The 17,402-nt window shown below is 43.9% G+C and overlaps 1 protein-coding gene across 1 annotated transcript in view; it reads left to right on the forward strand.

Moving 5' to 3' along the window:
- The window catches only part of rims1b (regulating synaptic membrane exocytosis 1b), a 68,641-nt gene that overhangs the window by 31,399 nt on the left and 19,840 nt on the right, over window positions 1-17,402 (forward strand). The window contains exons 4-17 of the mRNA XM_078290784.1: window positions 3,322-3,623; window positions 4,258-4,709; window positions 4,740-5,180; window positions 11,352-11,392; window positions 12,450-12,560; window positions 13,166-13,265; window positions 13,510-13,633; window positions 13,741-13,797; window positions 14,205-14,251; window positions 14,478-14,593; window positions 14,737-14,867; window positions 15,159-15,330; window positions 15,863-16,016; window positions 16,291-16,347. Of these exons, the coding sequence (XP_078146910.1) occupies window positions 3,322-3,623; window positions 4,258-4,709; window positions 4,740-5,180; window positions 11,352-11,392; window positions 12,450-12,560; window positions 13,166-13,265; window positions 13,510-13,633; window positions 13,741-13,797; window positions 14,205-14,251; window positions 14,478-14,593; window positions 14,737-14,867; window positions 15,159-15,330; window positions 15,863-16,016; window positions 16,291-16,347 (2,305 nt within the window). The remainder of the gene's footprint in view (window positions 1-3,321; window positions 3,624-4,257; window positions 4,710-4,739; window positions 5,181-11,351; window positions 11,393-12,449; window positions 12,561-13,165; window positions 13,266-13,509; window positions 13,634-13,740; window positions 13,798-14,204; window positions 14,252-14,477; window positions 14,594-14,736; window positions 14,868-15,158; window positions 15,331-15,862; window positions 16,017-16,290; window positions 16,348-17,402) is intronic.

The following is a 17,402-nucleotide window of genomic DNA, read 5'->3' on the forward strand; positions in this document are numbered from 1 at the left end:
TGTCAGCTGAACTAGTGAGGAGGAGAGAGGAGAGGAGAAAGGAAAGGAGAGAAGAGGAGGAGAGGAGAGAAAGGGAAAGGAAAGGAGACAAGATACGAGAAGAGAAGAGAAGAGAAGAGAAGAGAAGAGAAGAGAAGAGAAGAGAAGAGACTTACCGGGGGATTTGGGGAATTTGATTTTTGGGAAAAATAGTATTTCTGGCCGACCCTGAAGGGTTTATAAGGCCCAGATTTATTCAATATTTTTGCCATATCTTCAGGCTTAGTTTCAAGGTCCATGGTCAGGTTCTTGAATATTTGTGGACAATGCAAAACCACATTTTGCAGCATAAGACTCCTGGTTAACTCAACCCTTCCTTAATACTAACAGTCAAAATGGCATTTGTACATCATTTTTACATAATTTATCTCTGCTGTCATTGTCCTCCAGTATTGTCTCTCTCTCTCTCTATCTCTCTCTGTGTCTGACTCTCTCTCTCTCTCTCTCTCTCTCTCTCTCTCTGTGTGTGTCTGACTCTCTCTCTTTCTTTCTCTCTCTCTCTCTCTCTCTGTCACTCACTGTTTTATACACACACACACACACACACACTGCTCACTCCCTCCTTTCTCTCACTGACTCTTGTCAGTGATTTGGTTACCATGGAGAAGCACATTTTTTAGGCAGAAGGAGGTTGGCATTATTACATGTTAGAGATGGCATTGCTAATGCTCATGCACAAACACACACACACACACACACACACTCCTACATACACACACACACACACACATACACATTTCTCGCCCACAGGCAGTCGCCCATGCCAGGCATGTCCAGGCAAAAAGGTTTCAGAAATGTCCCCCCCCCCCCCCCCCCCACACACACACACACAGCACATCGCGCTCCACAGCATGCAGTGAAATGAACTCGAGGTGACACTAGAGTGGGCCGCCTTTGGAGGGAGGGAGCTGATTGGCCGGCTTAGTTGAGGGTCTGACATCACACTCTGTGCTCCGGCAGCAAGCACTACTGCTAATACATGTGTCACACACACTGAATTGTGGGGCTTGTACACATCATGTACAAACACACACACACACACACACACTCTCAATTCACACACAATTAATTTCCCCTCCAATATCTGTCACGCTATCCAGGAACACAATCACTCCAGTGCAGGATTATATCTTTTTTTTCTTTGTGTGTGTGTGTGTTTGTGTGTGTATGTGTTTGTGCACGTGTTCTTTATTGTTTATGCCCCCCCCCCACCCCCCACCTACAGTACAGGCTTTAAAGCATGTAACAAACACATGGAGGCGTGCCTTTAGAAAATGAGATATGCTTTTTATGTCTCTCTTTGATTTGAGAAAGCATTGAGCCGTGGATGAACAATATTCCATGCTGTGCGTGCTTTTATATGATCTGATTCAAGGATTAAGCCCTTGGATTAGATTCTTACTCCACTTCTACTAGAGAGGCAACCTATAGATACGCACAGGCCATACTTGCAGGATATAGCTAACTCTCTAGTGATGCTACCAGCCTTTTGTGCCCGTTCGTATTATAAAGTTATAAATTCCTTTGGTGGTTTGAAGTTTAACAGGTATCCAGATGTGCTGAGTGATCCGACTGCTTGTATTCGGGTGTAATCTGAGGGTTGCAAATGCTGCCCTCATTTCAGTAAATTATATATAGGGCACTTTATATATCCCTATGGCCCATAATGCACTGGGGGTGGAGGGGGATCATTAACCTGTGTAATTCTTCCTGAGGGCGAAATGGAGGAGGGGGCTAGAGGTTAGATGTTATGAATTGGGAGGCGGTATTGTCAGCTGATGATGAGTTGAATAATGGTGAGGAGCTGAAAGGATTACTGGCCACTGCTAATCTGTGGCCCCTCAGCTGGGGTAAAGAGGTGGAGAGAAAGAGAGAGGGAGAGAGAGAGACTGTAGTGTGTGGCTGGGCGCCTGCCCGACAGCTGTGGGCCGTGCGCGCAGCTGATTTACTTTAGATTAGTCTGGACATGCGCCAACTAGGATTCAATCAGGCCATGATGAATGTGCTTTGGCGCGCTGAAAGCTAACTGCTAACTGCTAACTGACTGCTAACAGTCCAGCCCGCTGGCCGTCAAGGAGTAACATTTTAGGGTTTCCAAAGGTCCCAGAGGGGTTTTGTTTTCAACTAGCGCCAAGGTCCTGGACTGGAATACAAGGGATGACTGTGTTTCCCCGTTGCTTTGGATTTATTCTCTGAAACATAAACCGTCAGGATTATAAATACGGAGGGAGATAAATCCTGTTTTTGAGCTGTCGAAGTGAGGTGATTCTCGGTAGCCATGGCTACATGTGAGTATAGGATGTTGTCTATGGGTCTGACTTACAGGGTAAACAGTTAACCTTTACCATTGCTACTGTACATGTTTGTGATTGTCAAGCTATCTTTCTGATGGTTCCATTCACAAAATTTTAGACCTTCAATCACATAACATCATTGCCTGTATATGCAGAAATTCTATGCTTTTATACTCTATATACTCTAGAAAAGCTACTAATAAAAGGTGTGATGTAAGGGAACAGGTAATACTCTGCATCACTGGGCATGACACCTGTGCCTTACCTCCACTTCTCTGAGATGACTTGATAGAATATTACAGTGATACTAATACTGTAGGCTCTCCCTCGTGTCGCCCTTTATGGAAGATAAGGAGAGATCATTTCTCCATGTGTTGCCAGTCTCAGCACAATGGATCAAGCTCAAAATAATACTTTTTATTTGTAGGTTACTAAGTAACAAGTCATAAAATTCACAGAATAACAGCCACAGAGCAGGTGAACCACAACCTCTTAAGGAGGCTCTGTAGGTGTTTTGAATAGCAGTGGAGAACCACAGCATGTGCCATAGCCTTTGCCAGGCTGTGCTCACAGATAATGGACACATTGAAATGGTGAAGCAGCACAGCCCCCATATCTGTGAGTGCTCTTCAATATTTGATTAGCTGGAGCAAGGGAGAGAGAGGGATGTGGGGGAATACCAAAGTATTTTTGGAAATTCTTGTCTAAAAGATGAGCTACTGTCAGTGGTCGAAAGATACTAAAAAAGGTGTCGTGTTTGTATGTTGTATAAATAACAGTTAAGATCACATGGCTGCACTTGTCTGATGTTCATTTGGAAGTATGTTAAATAAGGAAGTTTGATTGATAGATTGATTGATGAAATATTAATAGTAATCCAGAGTTTGGCATGCCTAACCACTTATTTTATGTATTCCATTTGTGTGTTTTCTATGATATGCTCCCGAACCTAGCTTGCCTAACGCTTTCCTCCTCTCAACCCCTGTAGGTAATGTGGGTATGCAACCTGTGCCGTAAGCAGCAGGAGATTCTCACCAAATCAGGAGAATGGTTTTCGGGGCCGGGGGTGCGGCCTGTGAGCCTGGGCACCGCCCTGAACGACCCAGCCGTGGGGGGTGAGGCCCCACGGGACAGGAAGCTGCTCCGCTCCAGGTCCCAGGCCCCTCCCTCCAGCACCAACGCCAACGCAGGGCCGCCAGACGGGACGCAGCCGCCCGCGGGTGTCACTGCTACCAAGGGTGCCGACACCATGCCCGGCTCACGCTCCCAGAGTGAACCGCCTCGAGACAAGTAAGGCGTCAAGATGTGCACATCGAACTCAGACTCCAATGATGTATTTTCTCCTTATGCCCCAGTAGCTGTTGGTAGAGGATGTTCTACATTTTACATCATATGACCCTTACTTTTTTTCATTATCACGATGGGACTGGGAGAATGAGTGTCATATTCTGTCATATTTGAAAAGGATAAGAATACTGTGAGATCAAGACCTATTTTTGTATGGTATATTGGCTGCAGCCTCTCTGTTTTATTTAATCCCTGGGGGTAAAAAAAGAATGGAGCCGTGTCTGTCCTAGCTTAACCAGTGCAGAAGCTAGGTCACAGGTTTTAGTCTTGAGAGGTCTTTGATTCAATCCCTTTGTTTTCATCCATTGGGTGAGTTAGATAAGATTTCATTACTGTCTCATCTTGGTCTGTAGAATTTTTAATCTGTTTGTATGAATGTGATTTGGCCAGGAAGATTTTGTGCCCATGTAGAAAGGTATGCCCTTAGCACAGGCTATTCCTGTACAAAAATCAAAACCTTTTCAGGATTTCTTTCAGTGCCCATTGTTCTCATGTGTCCTAATGGAAATGATACACCTACAGTATGTCTGTGTTTTTTTGATCATATGGCATAATAGTGAATCCTCTTCTCTTCCAGGAAAAGGCCTGTGTCCCTGCATGAGCAAAATGGTAAGGGAGGTATGGGGCGCGGTAGTGGCCGGAGGCCTGCAGGGAAGTTGCCGTCTCAGTCATCCCTGGATGAGCGGCCAGGTCCTGGGGAGAGAGGAGAGAGACGGGCAGGAGATGGCCGCAGGCTGGAGAAGATCCATTCTCAGGACTACGAGGATGGTGAAGAGGGCTTGGGTCGCTCAGAAACGCACCGGAGACGCCCGGAGGATGAGGAGCGGGAACGGGAGCAGAGGGAGCGCCAGCGCCGTGAGGAGGAGTTCCAGACTCGTTACCGTAGTGACCCCAACCTGGCGCGCTATCCGGTCAAGCCACAGAAGGAGGAGCAGGAGATGCGTATGCATGCCAAGGTGTCCAAGGTCCGCCATGAGCGACGCCACAGCGACCTGGCGATCAACGAGGTCGGACTGGGGCCTGGGGAAGGTGGTGGGGGAGGCGGAGGAGGCAATGCAGGGGAGGTGCCTGAAAACCGTCTGAGCAGGAGGGGTGGAGGTGGGGAAGGAGACCGCAAGGCCGTTTTGGAGAACCACCGAGCCTACTCCGTGGATAGGACCGTGGGGGGTGGAGGGGGGCCTCCACCTGTTGGAGGCGGCCTGAGATCGGGGCCCCACCCTGGAGGACCGGTGCCTCCAGATTGGGGCCCGAACAAGGGCCGCCTAGAGCCCAGCACGACTCGGACACCAAGGGACAAGGGTGGGGACAGCCTGCTGAGGAAGGACTCGCAGAGCTCGGACCAGTCCGAGTCTTTGCGGCCGCCCCCTCCACGGCCCTACAAGAGCAAGCGCGGTGTCAACAAGAGGCAGATGTCCATCAGCAGCTCAGAGGAGGAGGGCGGCTCCACGCCCGAGTACACCAGCTGTGAGGACGTGGACATGGAGAGCGTCAGCGAGAAAGGTCAGTCAGACAGATGTGCTCACTCCACTAGCTTACAAAGCTAAATCTGCCCTATCTTGCATACCTTGCACTGTTCGTTTTCATCCATTCCCTTCCGGTAGACACTTTCTTAGCATAATTCACTGGTATTTCTTAAAGTTACATTTCAAGTCTCAACTCAGCTTCTTACTCACTAAAACTAGATGCTCAGCTGCTGTAGCTCTCATCTAGCTCGCATGCCCGTCCTTATTCTCCATACCTCCATCTTCTTCTTATTCAGTCTGGCTGAACAGATTATGTTGTTTTACAGTTGTCACCAATGGGAAAACTCAGGGGCCCCTAATTTTGATGCATTTGTTGTATTCTCATTATCTTCAACGGTACATCCACACTATGCCTATATCTATATAGATTAGGCCTATATGCCCAATGTAGTATGGGCAGCATTAACATCAAAGCAGTAAAAGGTTTGATGGCTGTAGTGTAGGCAACCTGAGGGGTGTGGAACACACCTGCAGCTGATAGGCCTACTCAAAGAGATTGTCGGAAAGATGCTGAGTAATTGATTGACTAATTGAGTTTCTTTAAAACAATTGTTCTTCACACAGAAGATAATTTATAAAATAATAATATTATATAAAAAAACTAATCAAATTAAGAATGGCATAAGCTTATTTCCCCTTTCTCCCAGCTTTAACATCCTAATCTTTGTGGCCCAGTCCTAGCATCTAAAATGCTCTTGGTGGTATTTGGTGGTACATTTTAGATAATACCAACGCATGCTAATTTCAGACAGTAGAACTATAGGGTAAGTGATAGGATGTAGCACGCAGCACACAGTGCATTACTATCCCCGTGTGTCATCTACACCTCTGTACTGTGGCTAAACCCTGTTGCTCTCAGGACAGCTCTCATTTATTTGGAAAGTCCCAGTGATTTAGGCCAGCAGATTTGTGGAATTAGGTCAGCGGCTCGCTTGCTACGTAACGCTTCCCAAACAGCCAGCTGCACCAGGCAACCATGGGCCACCAGATATGATAAAATCTGACTGAGGCGCATGCTGCATGTTCATTTTTGGCTCCCCTCCTTCTCTTGCACTTGCTAACTCCTTGACACCTGTGGCTTTGTAGCTCACTGCTGTGTTAGAGAGGCTAAGCTCGGCTATGCTAAGCTAAGCTAAGCTAAAGTATCTGAGTTCAGGAGGAGGCACTAGGTAGAGTTAGCTGTGCTCTATCAGCTTATCTCTCTCACCGGTCACAGAAGGGGCCTGTTCCAGATGTTTTAATCCAGATTACTATAACTCAGGGACCGGTAATGGGTAGATGGTGTGGATTGGGATTATTAGCCGTTTTAAACACTCTTTAGCTAGCTGGGCCATAAAACAGGATGTCTTCTTTTACTCTATCATCATGGAGCAAGTTTTGCAGGATAATGTGCAGTAGGCTATCCTTACATAAAAGTACAGGTTTGAGGCCAAATGAAGTAGTATTCTTTTTCTCTTATTGGAATAAATCACACAAATCTCATTAGCTGTCATTTTATCAGATGTGGGGTGGGTGTCAGTTGATTGCATTATTTGCAAGTTCAGACTCGTCTAAACAAAACAGTCTTGGAAGCTTTGGTGTCATGAGATGGGATGGGTACTGCGGGTTTATGAGATATTTCTTACCTTATAAACAATGAAAACATACAGGCCTGTGTTATGTGTCTACACTTAAAGGGCTTTACAACTACTTTAAATTTACTACATTGCATGATGGGGAGGGATGGGCCACGCACTTAACATGCGGAAATGTCATTATGTGGATCTGCAAAGACAGCTTTACGGGTGCAATGAAGCCAGTCAAATGAGACAGTAAAACTTTTACGCCAGGCTGTATAATAACCGGTTGGGAGGTTGGCAGTTTGAATACATTCTAGTTTGACTTCCAGAAACAGAACAGAGCTTTTTCAGAGGCAGCAAATGGCTTTATGAAACTAATGAGCTACTAAAGGCCCAGTATGATATCTGAGTGTAATATCTCCTGTGGAGCCTGGACGACCCCACTTTTCATCTATTGATTGTTTGTAGATGTTTTTCCTCCAAACTGATTGACTGACAGCAGCCTATATAACTGCTAAACATGAGGTTTACTTATTTATTTTCAGATATAAATTAGATGGATGGCAATTTCACAGACAGCAACATGCAGTGTCTCCACATGTGACAGGATTATAATTGGTGATGCAGTGGTAAATATAAAAAGAGCTTATTGGCTACACTTTGAACTCCTGTTAGTGATGACAAGGCAATTACCAATTCAAACCACAGCAAAAAACAATCATATTTGCAGAGTATTAATTTGTTTTATTTTCTTTAAAACACCCTATTTCCTCGTAATTTATATCAGTCTGACATTACTTTATCATAATGAATACTATGAATTCATATAGTAAAGCCTAGATATCAGCTTTAAAAGGATTGTCAACTGTATTTCACAAGTAAAAAGGTTGGAAAATAGATGTTCTTACCCTCCACTATGGTGATAATGTTGAGAACAGAGTACACGTGCATTGAGGCTGTATGCGTGTACATTGCTAGGATTACAGGCTTTAATGATTTTTTTTTTTGGCAGCACTCATCGCAAAACAGACTTAATGTATAAGATGATGTTTTCATGTAATTTTCATGCATAACCAGTTGATTATATGTTCCAAAAATTCTCTGAGTGGGATTATTGTCAAGAGTGTTGACATCGTGGTTTACCGTTCTACCCAATAAGTTGCATCCCAGCGGATGTACTGAAATATCTCCCAGATTGGGGCTTTAATGACACAGGGACTTTGACTCACTGTTTAAAGTGAAGGAAGTAAAGAATGAGTAATTGGGCTACTTCCTTGGTGTAAAGAAGTACAGCAAGGTGATAATGGTGTCGAGGAAATGGAAAGGAAAGCTGTTGTTGGGTATGACACAGGGTCCCACTGTGCTGCACTTTAGTCAACTGTGTGTGTGTGTGTGTGTGTGTGTGTGTGTGTGTGCATGCGTGCGTACCTGTACTTTACACTGTTACATATCAATCTGTGGTGTGATGACGTGTTGTAATTTACTTTTTTGGTGTACCTACTTTCCCTCAACCTGCCTTGTCTACTTCTACTTCAGTTAGTGATTTCCTACATTTCCCAGAATCACTCTGGATTCAATCCCCAGAGAACAGGCGTGAGCGTGTATTCAGCTGTGATTTAAACGTGCAGGTGCAAAGAGCAGAGCGAGAGTTTGTCCAATCGTGAAAAACCGTGTCGCACCCCTTTCTCAAAATGCAGCGTCTTGTGGCTGCATTGCATCATGGTCTGTTGAGGCTCCACCAACAGTATCTCTGCCTCTTCTACGATGGATTTCTCCCTGTTTGATTGTTGAATGGTACAAAGTTGTGAAAGGAGCCCTTCTCTTTGATTCTGAGGGACCAAAACCATGACGTTTACTGGTATCAAATCCCATTGTAAGTGCACTGGAAATATCTCAATGTGTGGTCATGTTGTCTATGTTTGGCCAGTTATCTGTGGGAATAAGAAAAATACGCCACCAAACAACAAAATGGGCCCCGAAATGCAAGATACATCACCTATAGCTGTTTTTAGTGTTAAAATGTTTTAGGGTGTATATTTGTATACTGTATTCAGAATGGTTCTGTAGGTACATTTTCCATCATCAGTTTACTGAAAATGCTAGGATGTTACCTGGGTTTGTCTGAATAAACTTCTAACTGTATGTGCGATGTGATACGATGTGATGGTAGAATTAGAAAATCAGGGTAAACGGGAACAACAGGGGACTTTGTTTTCACTGTGCAGGTAAACAAAAATGAAAATAAATACTTTTTCATAAATGTATATATGTGTTTCTGTAAAATGTAGGCTGTATTGGCAGTTCATAATAGCAGCAAAATGACTGAAAAATAGCAACACAAAAAATAATTGATTGATTGTGAATACATTTTGAATATATGATTTTTTACAACTCTGTAAAAGTTTAAATTGGCTCTTGTAGCACTTCCAGTATTGTATTCATAGGCCTCATAACTAAACTGAAAACAAACAAAAAGCAGAGGGGAAATTTATGAAGCTGCTAAGTCTCTCCATTCATCCATCTTGCCAATACATTAATCGGACCTGATGTGGGGTTGTCAGCCTGCCGCTCTGCCAGCGTACAGGCTAGGTGCTGCCAGCTCTAGTCGCAGGCATCGAGTGTGTTTGCAGTAATTGTGGGTTCTTTTAAAAATGAGCCAGCTCGATCTGCTTTACTTGGAAATTGGCAACGATCGGTACAAAAAGCACTAAAGTGAATCCTCATTTTCAACCCAAGGAAACTTATTTCCTTCACAAAAGAAAGAGCCTTTTACTTTTTGCTTTGTAATTCCAAGTCCACTCCACCATGTCCGCTCCACACAACTCTGAGTGACTCTGAGGTGGCGTCCAGTTTGACTGGTAAGAAAAAGCACAATGAGAGGAGAGTGGGCCATTGGCAGAGCAGAGCGGCAACGATATCACCGATATCACACTACTAATCTAACCTAAACCTAATTAAGGCACTATCCTTGTTGCTACAGTGTCACGTAAATGCCTGAGTCTGATAGTCACAGTAAGGTCATAATCGTTGTTAGCATAACCAAGTTAACACACCTGGTTTTGTGGAGTCTGTTCCCGTCTGTGATGCAGCAGTAGAGGACGGACTCTATGATGCACTATGGTGATCGTTGCAGGTAACACTCAGGGATAATCAAAATGTTTTTTACTAAACAGTGTATGTACATGACACACACTGTTTAGTAAAAAACAACATTTTGATCATCCCTGAGTGTTACCTGCAACGATCTTATGCTTTGATGTAGCATCAGTGAGAAGAGCATCCCAGATTTTGTAATCTACTCGGTGTGCTCATCTTCTAAAACCGAATAGGCTTATTCAGCATTTCAAACCGTGGAGTCAGCATTTATTCTCTCAAGCATTCTCAGCACAGTCTGAGATTTCAGATTACCAGCAGTAGTGTCACATCCACTCAGACTTTTTTTTGTCTCAGTTTCACAATCTCCATCACTCATGGCTCATTAGGCTATTATTGGCTAGCCTGTCAGAGCGGCCATTTACCATATGGTTCCCTCTGCATATTACTACACAATATGTCTTTGACGAACAGCAGTGGATATGTTCTTTGTGCCATCAAGTTCAGTTTTACTTTCATGTGTATAAAAATGCCGTCTCCAAGGACTTTGCATGTTAGAGATGTGATTTAATTCCCCAAACCAGCCAATGGCAACAGTCCATGACACTTAAACTTACCTCTCCATTCACTCCCTTCCTGCTCACATTTGCCAGATACTTACAAACTTCAGTTGGATCATGTGCCTGGCGCTGTGCCGGGACCAGGGACACGTCGCTTTTTCGCTTATTTTACCTTCAGATTAAAGTCCCCCAAAGTCCCCTGAGGGCTTTAAAATCCCACTCTGATGTCAGCGCGCTGTTGTCGTCCATCCTGGCAATCAAACGGCCTGCGGTGGAGTAGTGGCCATGAAGCTCCCAGGCTGCTCTGGTCTGATGTTGGGCCAGTTAGTTCCTCCACTCTACCGGACCATCTGTCAGTGTTAATGAGAGTTGGGATGCGCTGACAGTCAGTGGTGTCTCTGTCCCTGGCCAGGCTCTCTCATGAGTGTTGGACAGGCCAACTTGGAGTGCACTGATTTAATTTGACTATGAATGAAGTTTGTTTTACGCTCTCTTTCTCTGACCATTCTTTCATCACCCTTTTTCAATACCTCTCTCATAAAACTTCCTCTCATTCCTCTGTGTCTCCTCTGTTTCTGAGATGTAATGGCATTTTGAGGAACAGAACAAAATGGATTTTCCAACTTGTTTCGTCTGTTTTTCTCCACAGCAAGCCCAAATGTACTAGAAACCAGACTGGTTACACCTTTAGTAATTTTCTGAGCTGAAAACCAACATTATCAAACTAGGAATGACTCAGTTTTCAAGTCATGGAAGCACTCTAATTTAGTCATAGAAAGTCATGGAAAAGCCATGGAATTTTACATCAAGGCCATGGTAGAAACCCTCATAATTTCGTGTCATTTATTCGCATCATTCTTAAGACCTTAAAAACCTTAAGTCGTAAACCTTCCAGTCTTTCCTTTTTAACCCCCCTCTCTCTCCTTCTCTCTGCAGGTGACTGGGACTGCTATCCTCTAGATCCTGCAGTGTGGCATGTAAGTTTCAGCCAAACGTGACAGATTCAGGTCGTCACACACACACACACACACACACACACACACACACACACACACACACACACACACGGTACGTCATCTATATATTCATACAAGATTAAGTTGTTTTATAGTGCAGATTATTCTGTCGATCAGATTATTGTCTGGTGTGCTCTGGGTATTGTTTGTCAGATTGTAAATAGTACAGTGTGTAACTGGACTATACATGTGTCAGGGTATGGACCCACCTGTTGTTTCTGATTTGTAATTGTTTTTTTTTATTTATCCATATTACTAGCACTACTACTACTAATAGAACCACTACTACTACTCCTACTACTGCTACTACTACTACTACTACTACTAGTAATAATAATAATAAAAGTGCAGTAAAATAAAAGGGATTAAAACAATCATGTTCACAAACAATCAGCCATCAGCTAATCAGCTATAATAAAGGGAGGACTTGTACTGCTCCATTAAAGCCTGCATAGCATAGCAGAAGTAGCAAAAAACTATGTAACATTAACATTATCACGAGAACACAGATTCATATAAAATATTATTACTCTATAACACGTATATTTTTCCTTTCCCCTTGTTTGCTATTTCTCTTTTCCCCCTCTTATGCTCTCTCAATTCCAATCCTCTGCCACTCCCTCTGCTATATTTTCTTTTTACCAATTCCCCATTCTCCCTTCTCCTCTCTTTTCATCCAACCCCTCTCTCTGTTTGATGGGATCAAATCACTGCTTTTACTGTCTCTCTACTTTCCCCTCTTCCTTAATCTCCTCCATCATCCCTCCCTCCTTCTCATCCTCCCTCGCTCCTCCTCACCCCCCCTTTTCCCCCTCTCTTCCCTCCCTCCCATTTCCCATCCTTACCCTCCCTGCTTTCCTACCTTTCCTCCCTCTCTCCTCTCTTCCATCTCTTCCTGCTCACCCCCTTTACTCCCTCTCTCCCTCCCTCATTCCTCTTTTTCCCCACTGCCTCTGTCCCTCCCTTCACCCCTCCTTTTCTTCATCACTCTGTCCTCCCTGTCTTCCTCTCCCTGTAGCATCCAGTCACGTGGCAGCCGTCCAAAGAGGGTGATCACCTGATTGGACGCATCACGCTGAGCAAGAGGTCGGCCATGCCCCGTGAGGCAGGCTCCCTTCTGGGCCTAAAGGTGAGCAGGGAATCACTCAGTTAGCGACCTGGGTCAAACCGAACTTGTAAATAATTTGTTAGCGTTTGTTTTATCCTTTGTGGAGTACCAGATGAGTGGGGCTTATACAGAGAACATGCCAGTCAGATAGTGTTAGCAAGTTGTCAAACAGAAAAAAAGGTTGCTAGATTGACTTTCATACTTGCCAGTGCCTATACTTTTTGGCAAACCCCACCCATCTGGCAGCTTAGAAGACAAAAACAAACCATACTGTAAGCATTATTTGCAAACACAATCACGCCCAGGTTTACTTGATTCTGAAGTCAACAGCACTCAAGAGACCTCTGCCTCTAATAAAGTTTTGTACTTACTGTATATGTTGTGGTGTAATGGGTAAAGAAATTATAAAGGTGGAGAGTGCATGGGTGGCAGGGATGGTGGTGTATTGTGGACAAAAAACATTATGCCGTTTGAGTATTCCACAACTGTATGGCAAAGCAGCAAACTGCCTACAATATTGTCTGTTGAGCAATTACTCTTTCCTGTAGAGAACAGGAAAATGCTCTTGAATCCCCCAACATGCACTTTTGTCCCTCTCCATTCCCTTGTCCCGCCTTTGTGTGCAGGTGGTAGGAGGGAAAATGACAGAGACAGGGAGACTCGGGGCCTTCATCACCAAAGTCAAGAAAGGAAGCCTGGCGGATGTTGTGGGACACCTACGAGCAGGTGGGCTTCGTGGAAGAGAAGATGAATGAATGAATGAATGAGTTGAATACATTATTTTCAAACAGCAGCCTTATGGGTTCTTGTTTGAGAAACTGTTCCACCAAGAAGCTGATTGTCAAAAGCTGCAGTTTGCTATTAGCATCCGCCATTTTGGCCTTCGGTAGCAGATATAATGTGAAATGCAGTTGTTCCATAAGGCCTCAGGCAGGATCATCATTCTGTATGTCGGCCATCTTGATTCAAGGTGATGAGGTACTGCAGTGGAACGGGAAGTCGTTGCCGGGAGCAACCAAGAAAGAAGTGTACAACATCATTCTGGAATCCAAGGCTGAGCCTCAAGTGGAAATTGTTGTTTCCAGACCTATAGGGTAAGATTAATGCTAATATTATGTAATAATATTCTTGATAGTACCTGTGATCGTATTCATTTTTTCTCACAGACACTTTCAATATGTCTCCTTCCTTTATCTAAAAGCTCTATCCATCGAATAATATCCAAAAACTTCTTGAGAAAAGTGTATAGAGCATATCAGTAAGTAGTGGTGATTTCACGGGTGGAGCCCCTTCCCCTCAAGCCTTACCTGAAATCCTTGCCCTTTAGACTTAAGAGAACCCCTCAAATCCTTTTTTTCCCCCAGTTATCCCTTTCTCCTCTACTCTAACCCTAACCTTAACCCTAACCCATTATGTTTAATATGTGTATGTGTATGCATTTAGCTGCTTGGTCTTCTTATACCATGCGACTATTGGTTGACATGAGTCTCGTACTCAGTCATTTGTCAAGAGTCGAATGTATACTGAAGTCTTGTTTGTGTTTGTACAATACAAATATATTAATGTATATAAATATATATATACTGTATATATATATAAACTGCAATGATTATCACTTAGTTCAGTCTTGACTTTAGTCTAATGATTCTCTCTCCTATTTCACAGAGACACCCCAAGAATCCCAGAGTCGTCCCACCCTCCTTTAGAATCTAGTAAGTGTCTATGATAGGCTGCTTTTTTGGCAATTTACTGTTATTATCAGTGTTTATGTTTATATAAGTAGCTTTAGGAGAGAAATTACAGATCAAAAAATACGTACACTCTCTATTTCTGGAACTGGTTTTGCTTTTTCCAGACCAACATCATGCAGTTGCAAGTTGCTTTTTCCCGGTCGATACATTTCAGGACCAGTATTGTTGTGTGTTTTCCTTCCCTCAGCGGGCTCCAGTTCCTTTGAGTCTCAGAAGATGGACCGTCCTTCCATATCAGTGATGTCCCCTACCAGCCCTGGGACCCTCCGAGACCTGCCCCTGGTACTGCCCGGACAGCTCTCTGTGAGTACCTGAAGGAGGCATGGTGGGAGAATATGTAAACGGATAGAAGGATGGCTTTTTGGGTGGATGGATGGATAGATGGATATAAGAAGTTATCAATTTTGCAAGAAAATCTCTTATACACATCTCCCTTTTTTTTACAGGTGAAGCTGTGGTACGACAAAGTGGGCCATCAGCTGATCGTCAATGTCCTTCAAGCCATAGACCTGCCGCCCCGACCGGACGGACGACCTCGAAACCCCTACGTCAAGATGTACTTCCTGCCTGATAGGAGGTAAGGGCTGGGGTGTTGGTATCTGTATTGAATGGATCACTGTTTTTATTTTATTTTAGGTCTATTTCACAGGAGACAGTGAATCAGTAATTGCTACATTAGAAGAGCGTCCAACTAGCAGCAAGTTATCAAGGGAATATCCATCTGTTTGATCTCATTGTTCTAACTTTCCAACATCTTTCCTACCCTAATTCTACCATAATGCTCTTTTGAATGAATACTGACTCTTGAGATTATGTTCAGAAACATGCTTCCTCCTTGTAATCTAACCTTTTCAAGCCTCTGCTCTAGTGATAAGAGTAAGCGGCGGACCAAGACGGTGAAGAAGAGTGCTGAGCCCAAGTGGAACCAGACCTTCCTCTATTCCCATGTCCACCGGCGGGACTTCCGAGAGCGCATGTTGGAGATCACTGTCTGGGACCAGCCCAGGGTGCAGGAGGAAGAGAGCGACTTCCTGGGAGAGGTGGGAGACACACTTGGGCCAAATAGTATTTACACATTCACTTATGGATTGTTTGAGTTTACTGAGGTCAATTAACCATGAAGGGGAGGTTGAATTTGCAGACTCATACACTGCTGTGTTTGAACTTTTACACCTAAATGACCTTTATTTCATAGTAGTGCTAACTGGACTATTTCTTAGTTTTACCTGGCCTACTGTAAGGGTTTTTACTTATGTACCAGATGGATGTGATTTGCCACATTGGACAATACAATCACAGGAAAGTATTTGAAAGTAACTTTTGTATACTTCTCTGTCACTCTATCACTCTGTCTGAATTGTCCTTATATGCAGTAAAGCCCCCCCATCTGGTACTCACAAACAGATTAAAGCTAATGCTAAGAATGATTTGCAATATTTTTGCATTTCTCTCTTTAAACACAGACACCGTAATTAATGCAGATCCACAGTAGATCCGCCACCCTGCTTCAAATCTGCTTCTCTTTTCCTTGCTCATCTGCTCCTCCCCATCTCCTTCTCTTTCCTCCCCCAGATCCTGATAGAGTTGGAGACGGCTCTGCTGGACGACATGCCTCACTGGTATAAGCTCCAGAGCCACGACGTGTCCTCTCTACCTCTGCCCCAGCCCTCCCCCTACCTCCCACGCAGACACGTCCATGGAGACAGCCCCAGCAAGAAACTACAGAGTATGTCTGTGTGCATGTGTGTGTATATATATGTGTGTGTGTGTGTGCAATTTAATCCTTGCATATAGGCTTGTTTGTGCACCTATGTTTGAGTATGTGTGTGTGTTTAGCCAGACCCCAATATAGACTATGCTTTGCTGAACTTTCTAACTTTCTATGAACTTGTCTCTCTGTGTGGGAGACAGATCGCAACTGCAAACGGAACCTCTCAACCTTACCATGTACCGTATGTGTGTGTGTGTGTGTGTGTGTGTGTGTGTTCGCCAACGTGCAGGGTCTCATCGCATCATTGATACAGAGTTTGATGATGGTTTGATGGTAGTGACTAAAGGTGGGTGGGGGGCATGGTTACTGAACATCACCTTGTAGTAGCCTAGGTGTCCAGCACTGGGTGAGAGAGCAAAGAAAACTTCTTGCTGTTTCTCCCTGTCTTCCTGGCCTCAGCGCCAACATGCTTTCTATAATAAATTGCACCCAAATTAAAATAATTATTCTCTGCTGTATCAGCTAAAAACAACAGTCCAGAGACTTTTGCAATTCATCATATCGCTATTGGACTGCAGATTTTGAATTGCACTGTATTGTACTAACTTGATACTGCTACAGCCTAATATTATACTTCACTGAGGCTGCAGTGAACAGTTTCTCCTCCTCTGCTGGGCCATAGAAACAGTAGAGTAGAGCCACTTGAAGCACCGAGTGCATGAGAGACTGTAGAGTCAGTTCACTGCCATTCCACTAACTCTCCTGCCATTCTCCTGCATGCGTCTAGTCTAGCCCGGAAGTTGCTTACTTCAGTGGGAGGACACTCTGCATATACAAGCTGAATTTGTGTATTATTCTGGCTAATTGAACCACTACAACTGCTTTGTTGCTTGCCTGTTTCTGCTTTGGCTAATCTTCTCTCAATAGAGATCAGACCTGGGTCAAATATTTGCAAATAATGGTTTGTTTTGGCCTATTTAAGTGCCGGATGGGTGGGGTTTGCCACATAGGGAAATTCAATGAATGTAAAGTGAAGACAATCAGGAAATTATTTGAATGTAAATTTAGTATACTTTCCTTTCTTGTCTTGATGCAAACCCCGCACTCAGCTCCCGATCTCACACACCAACAATGCACATTTGCACGTTGTCAGGACACATTTCTGTGTCTTAATTCCATCTGTACATCTGATGCAAAATTGCACATGTGCTCTAATGTGGAGAGCCAACAATGCACATTTGCTCACCCTGCATATAAGCTGTAAATTGGTAGATCTGTAAACTGCTAACCTGTAAATGTTTCAATCATCAACATAGCAAGAATTCTATCAAGCCAATAGGGTTCTATATCTTTATCTTCACTTCAATATCCCCATGGGGATCAAAGTCCCACCTTTTCTCT

This window comes from Centroberyx gerrardi, chromosome 3 (genome assembly GCF_048128805.1).
Source record: "Centroberyx gerrardi isolate f3 chromosome 3, fCenGer3.hap1.cur.20231027, whole genome shotgun sequence".
Classification (NCBI taxonomy): domain Eukaryota; kingdom Metazoa; phylum Chordata; class Actinopteri; order Beryciformes; family Berycidae; genus Centroberyx; species Centroberyx gerrardi.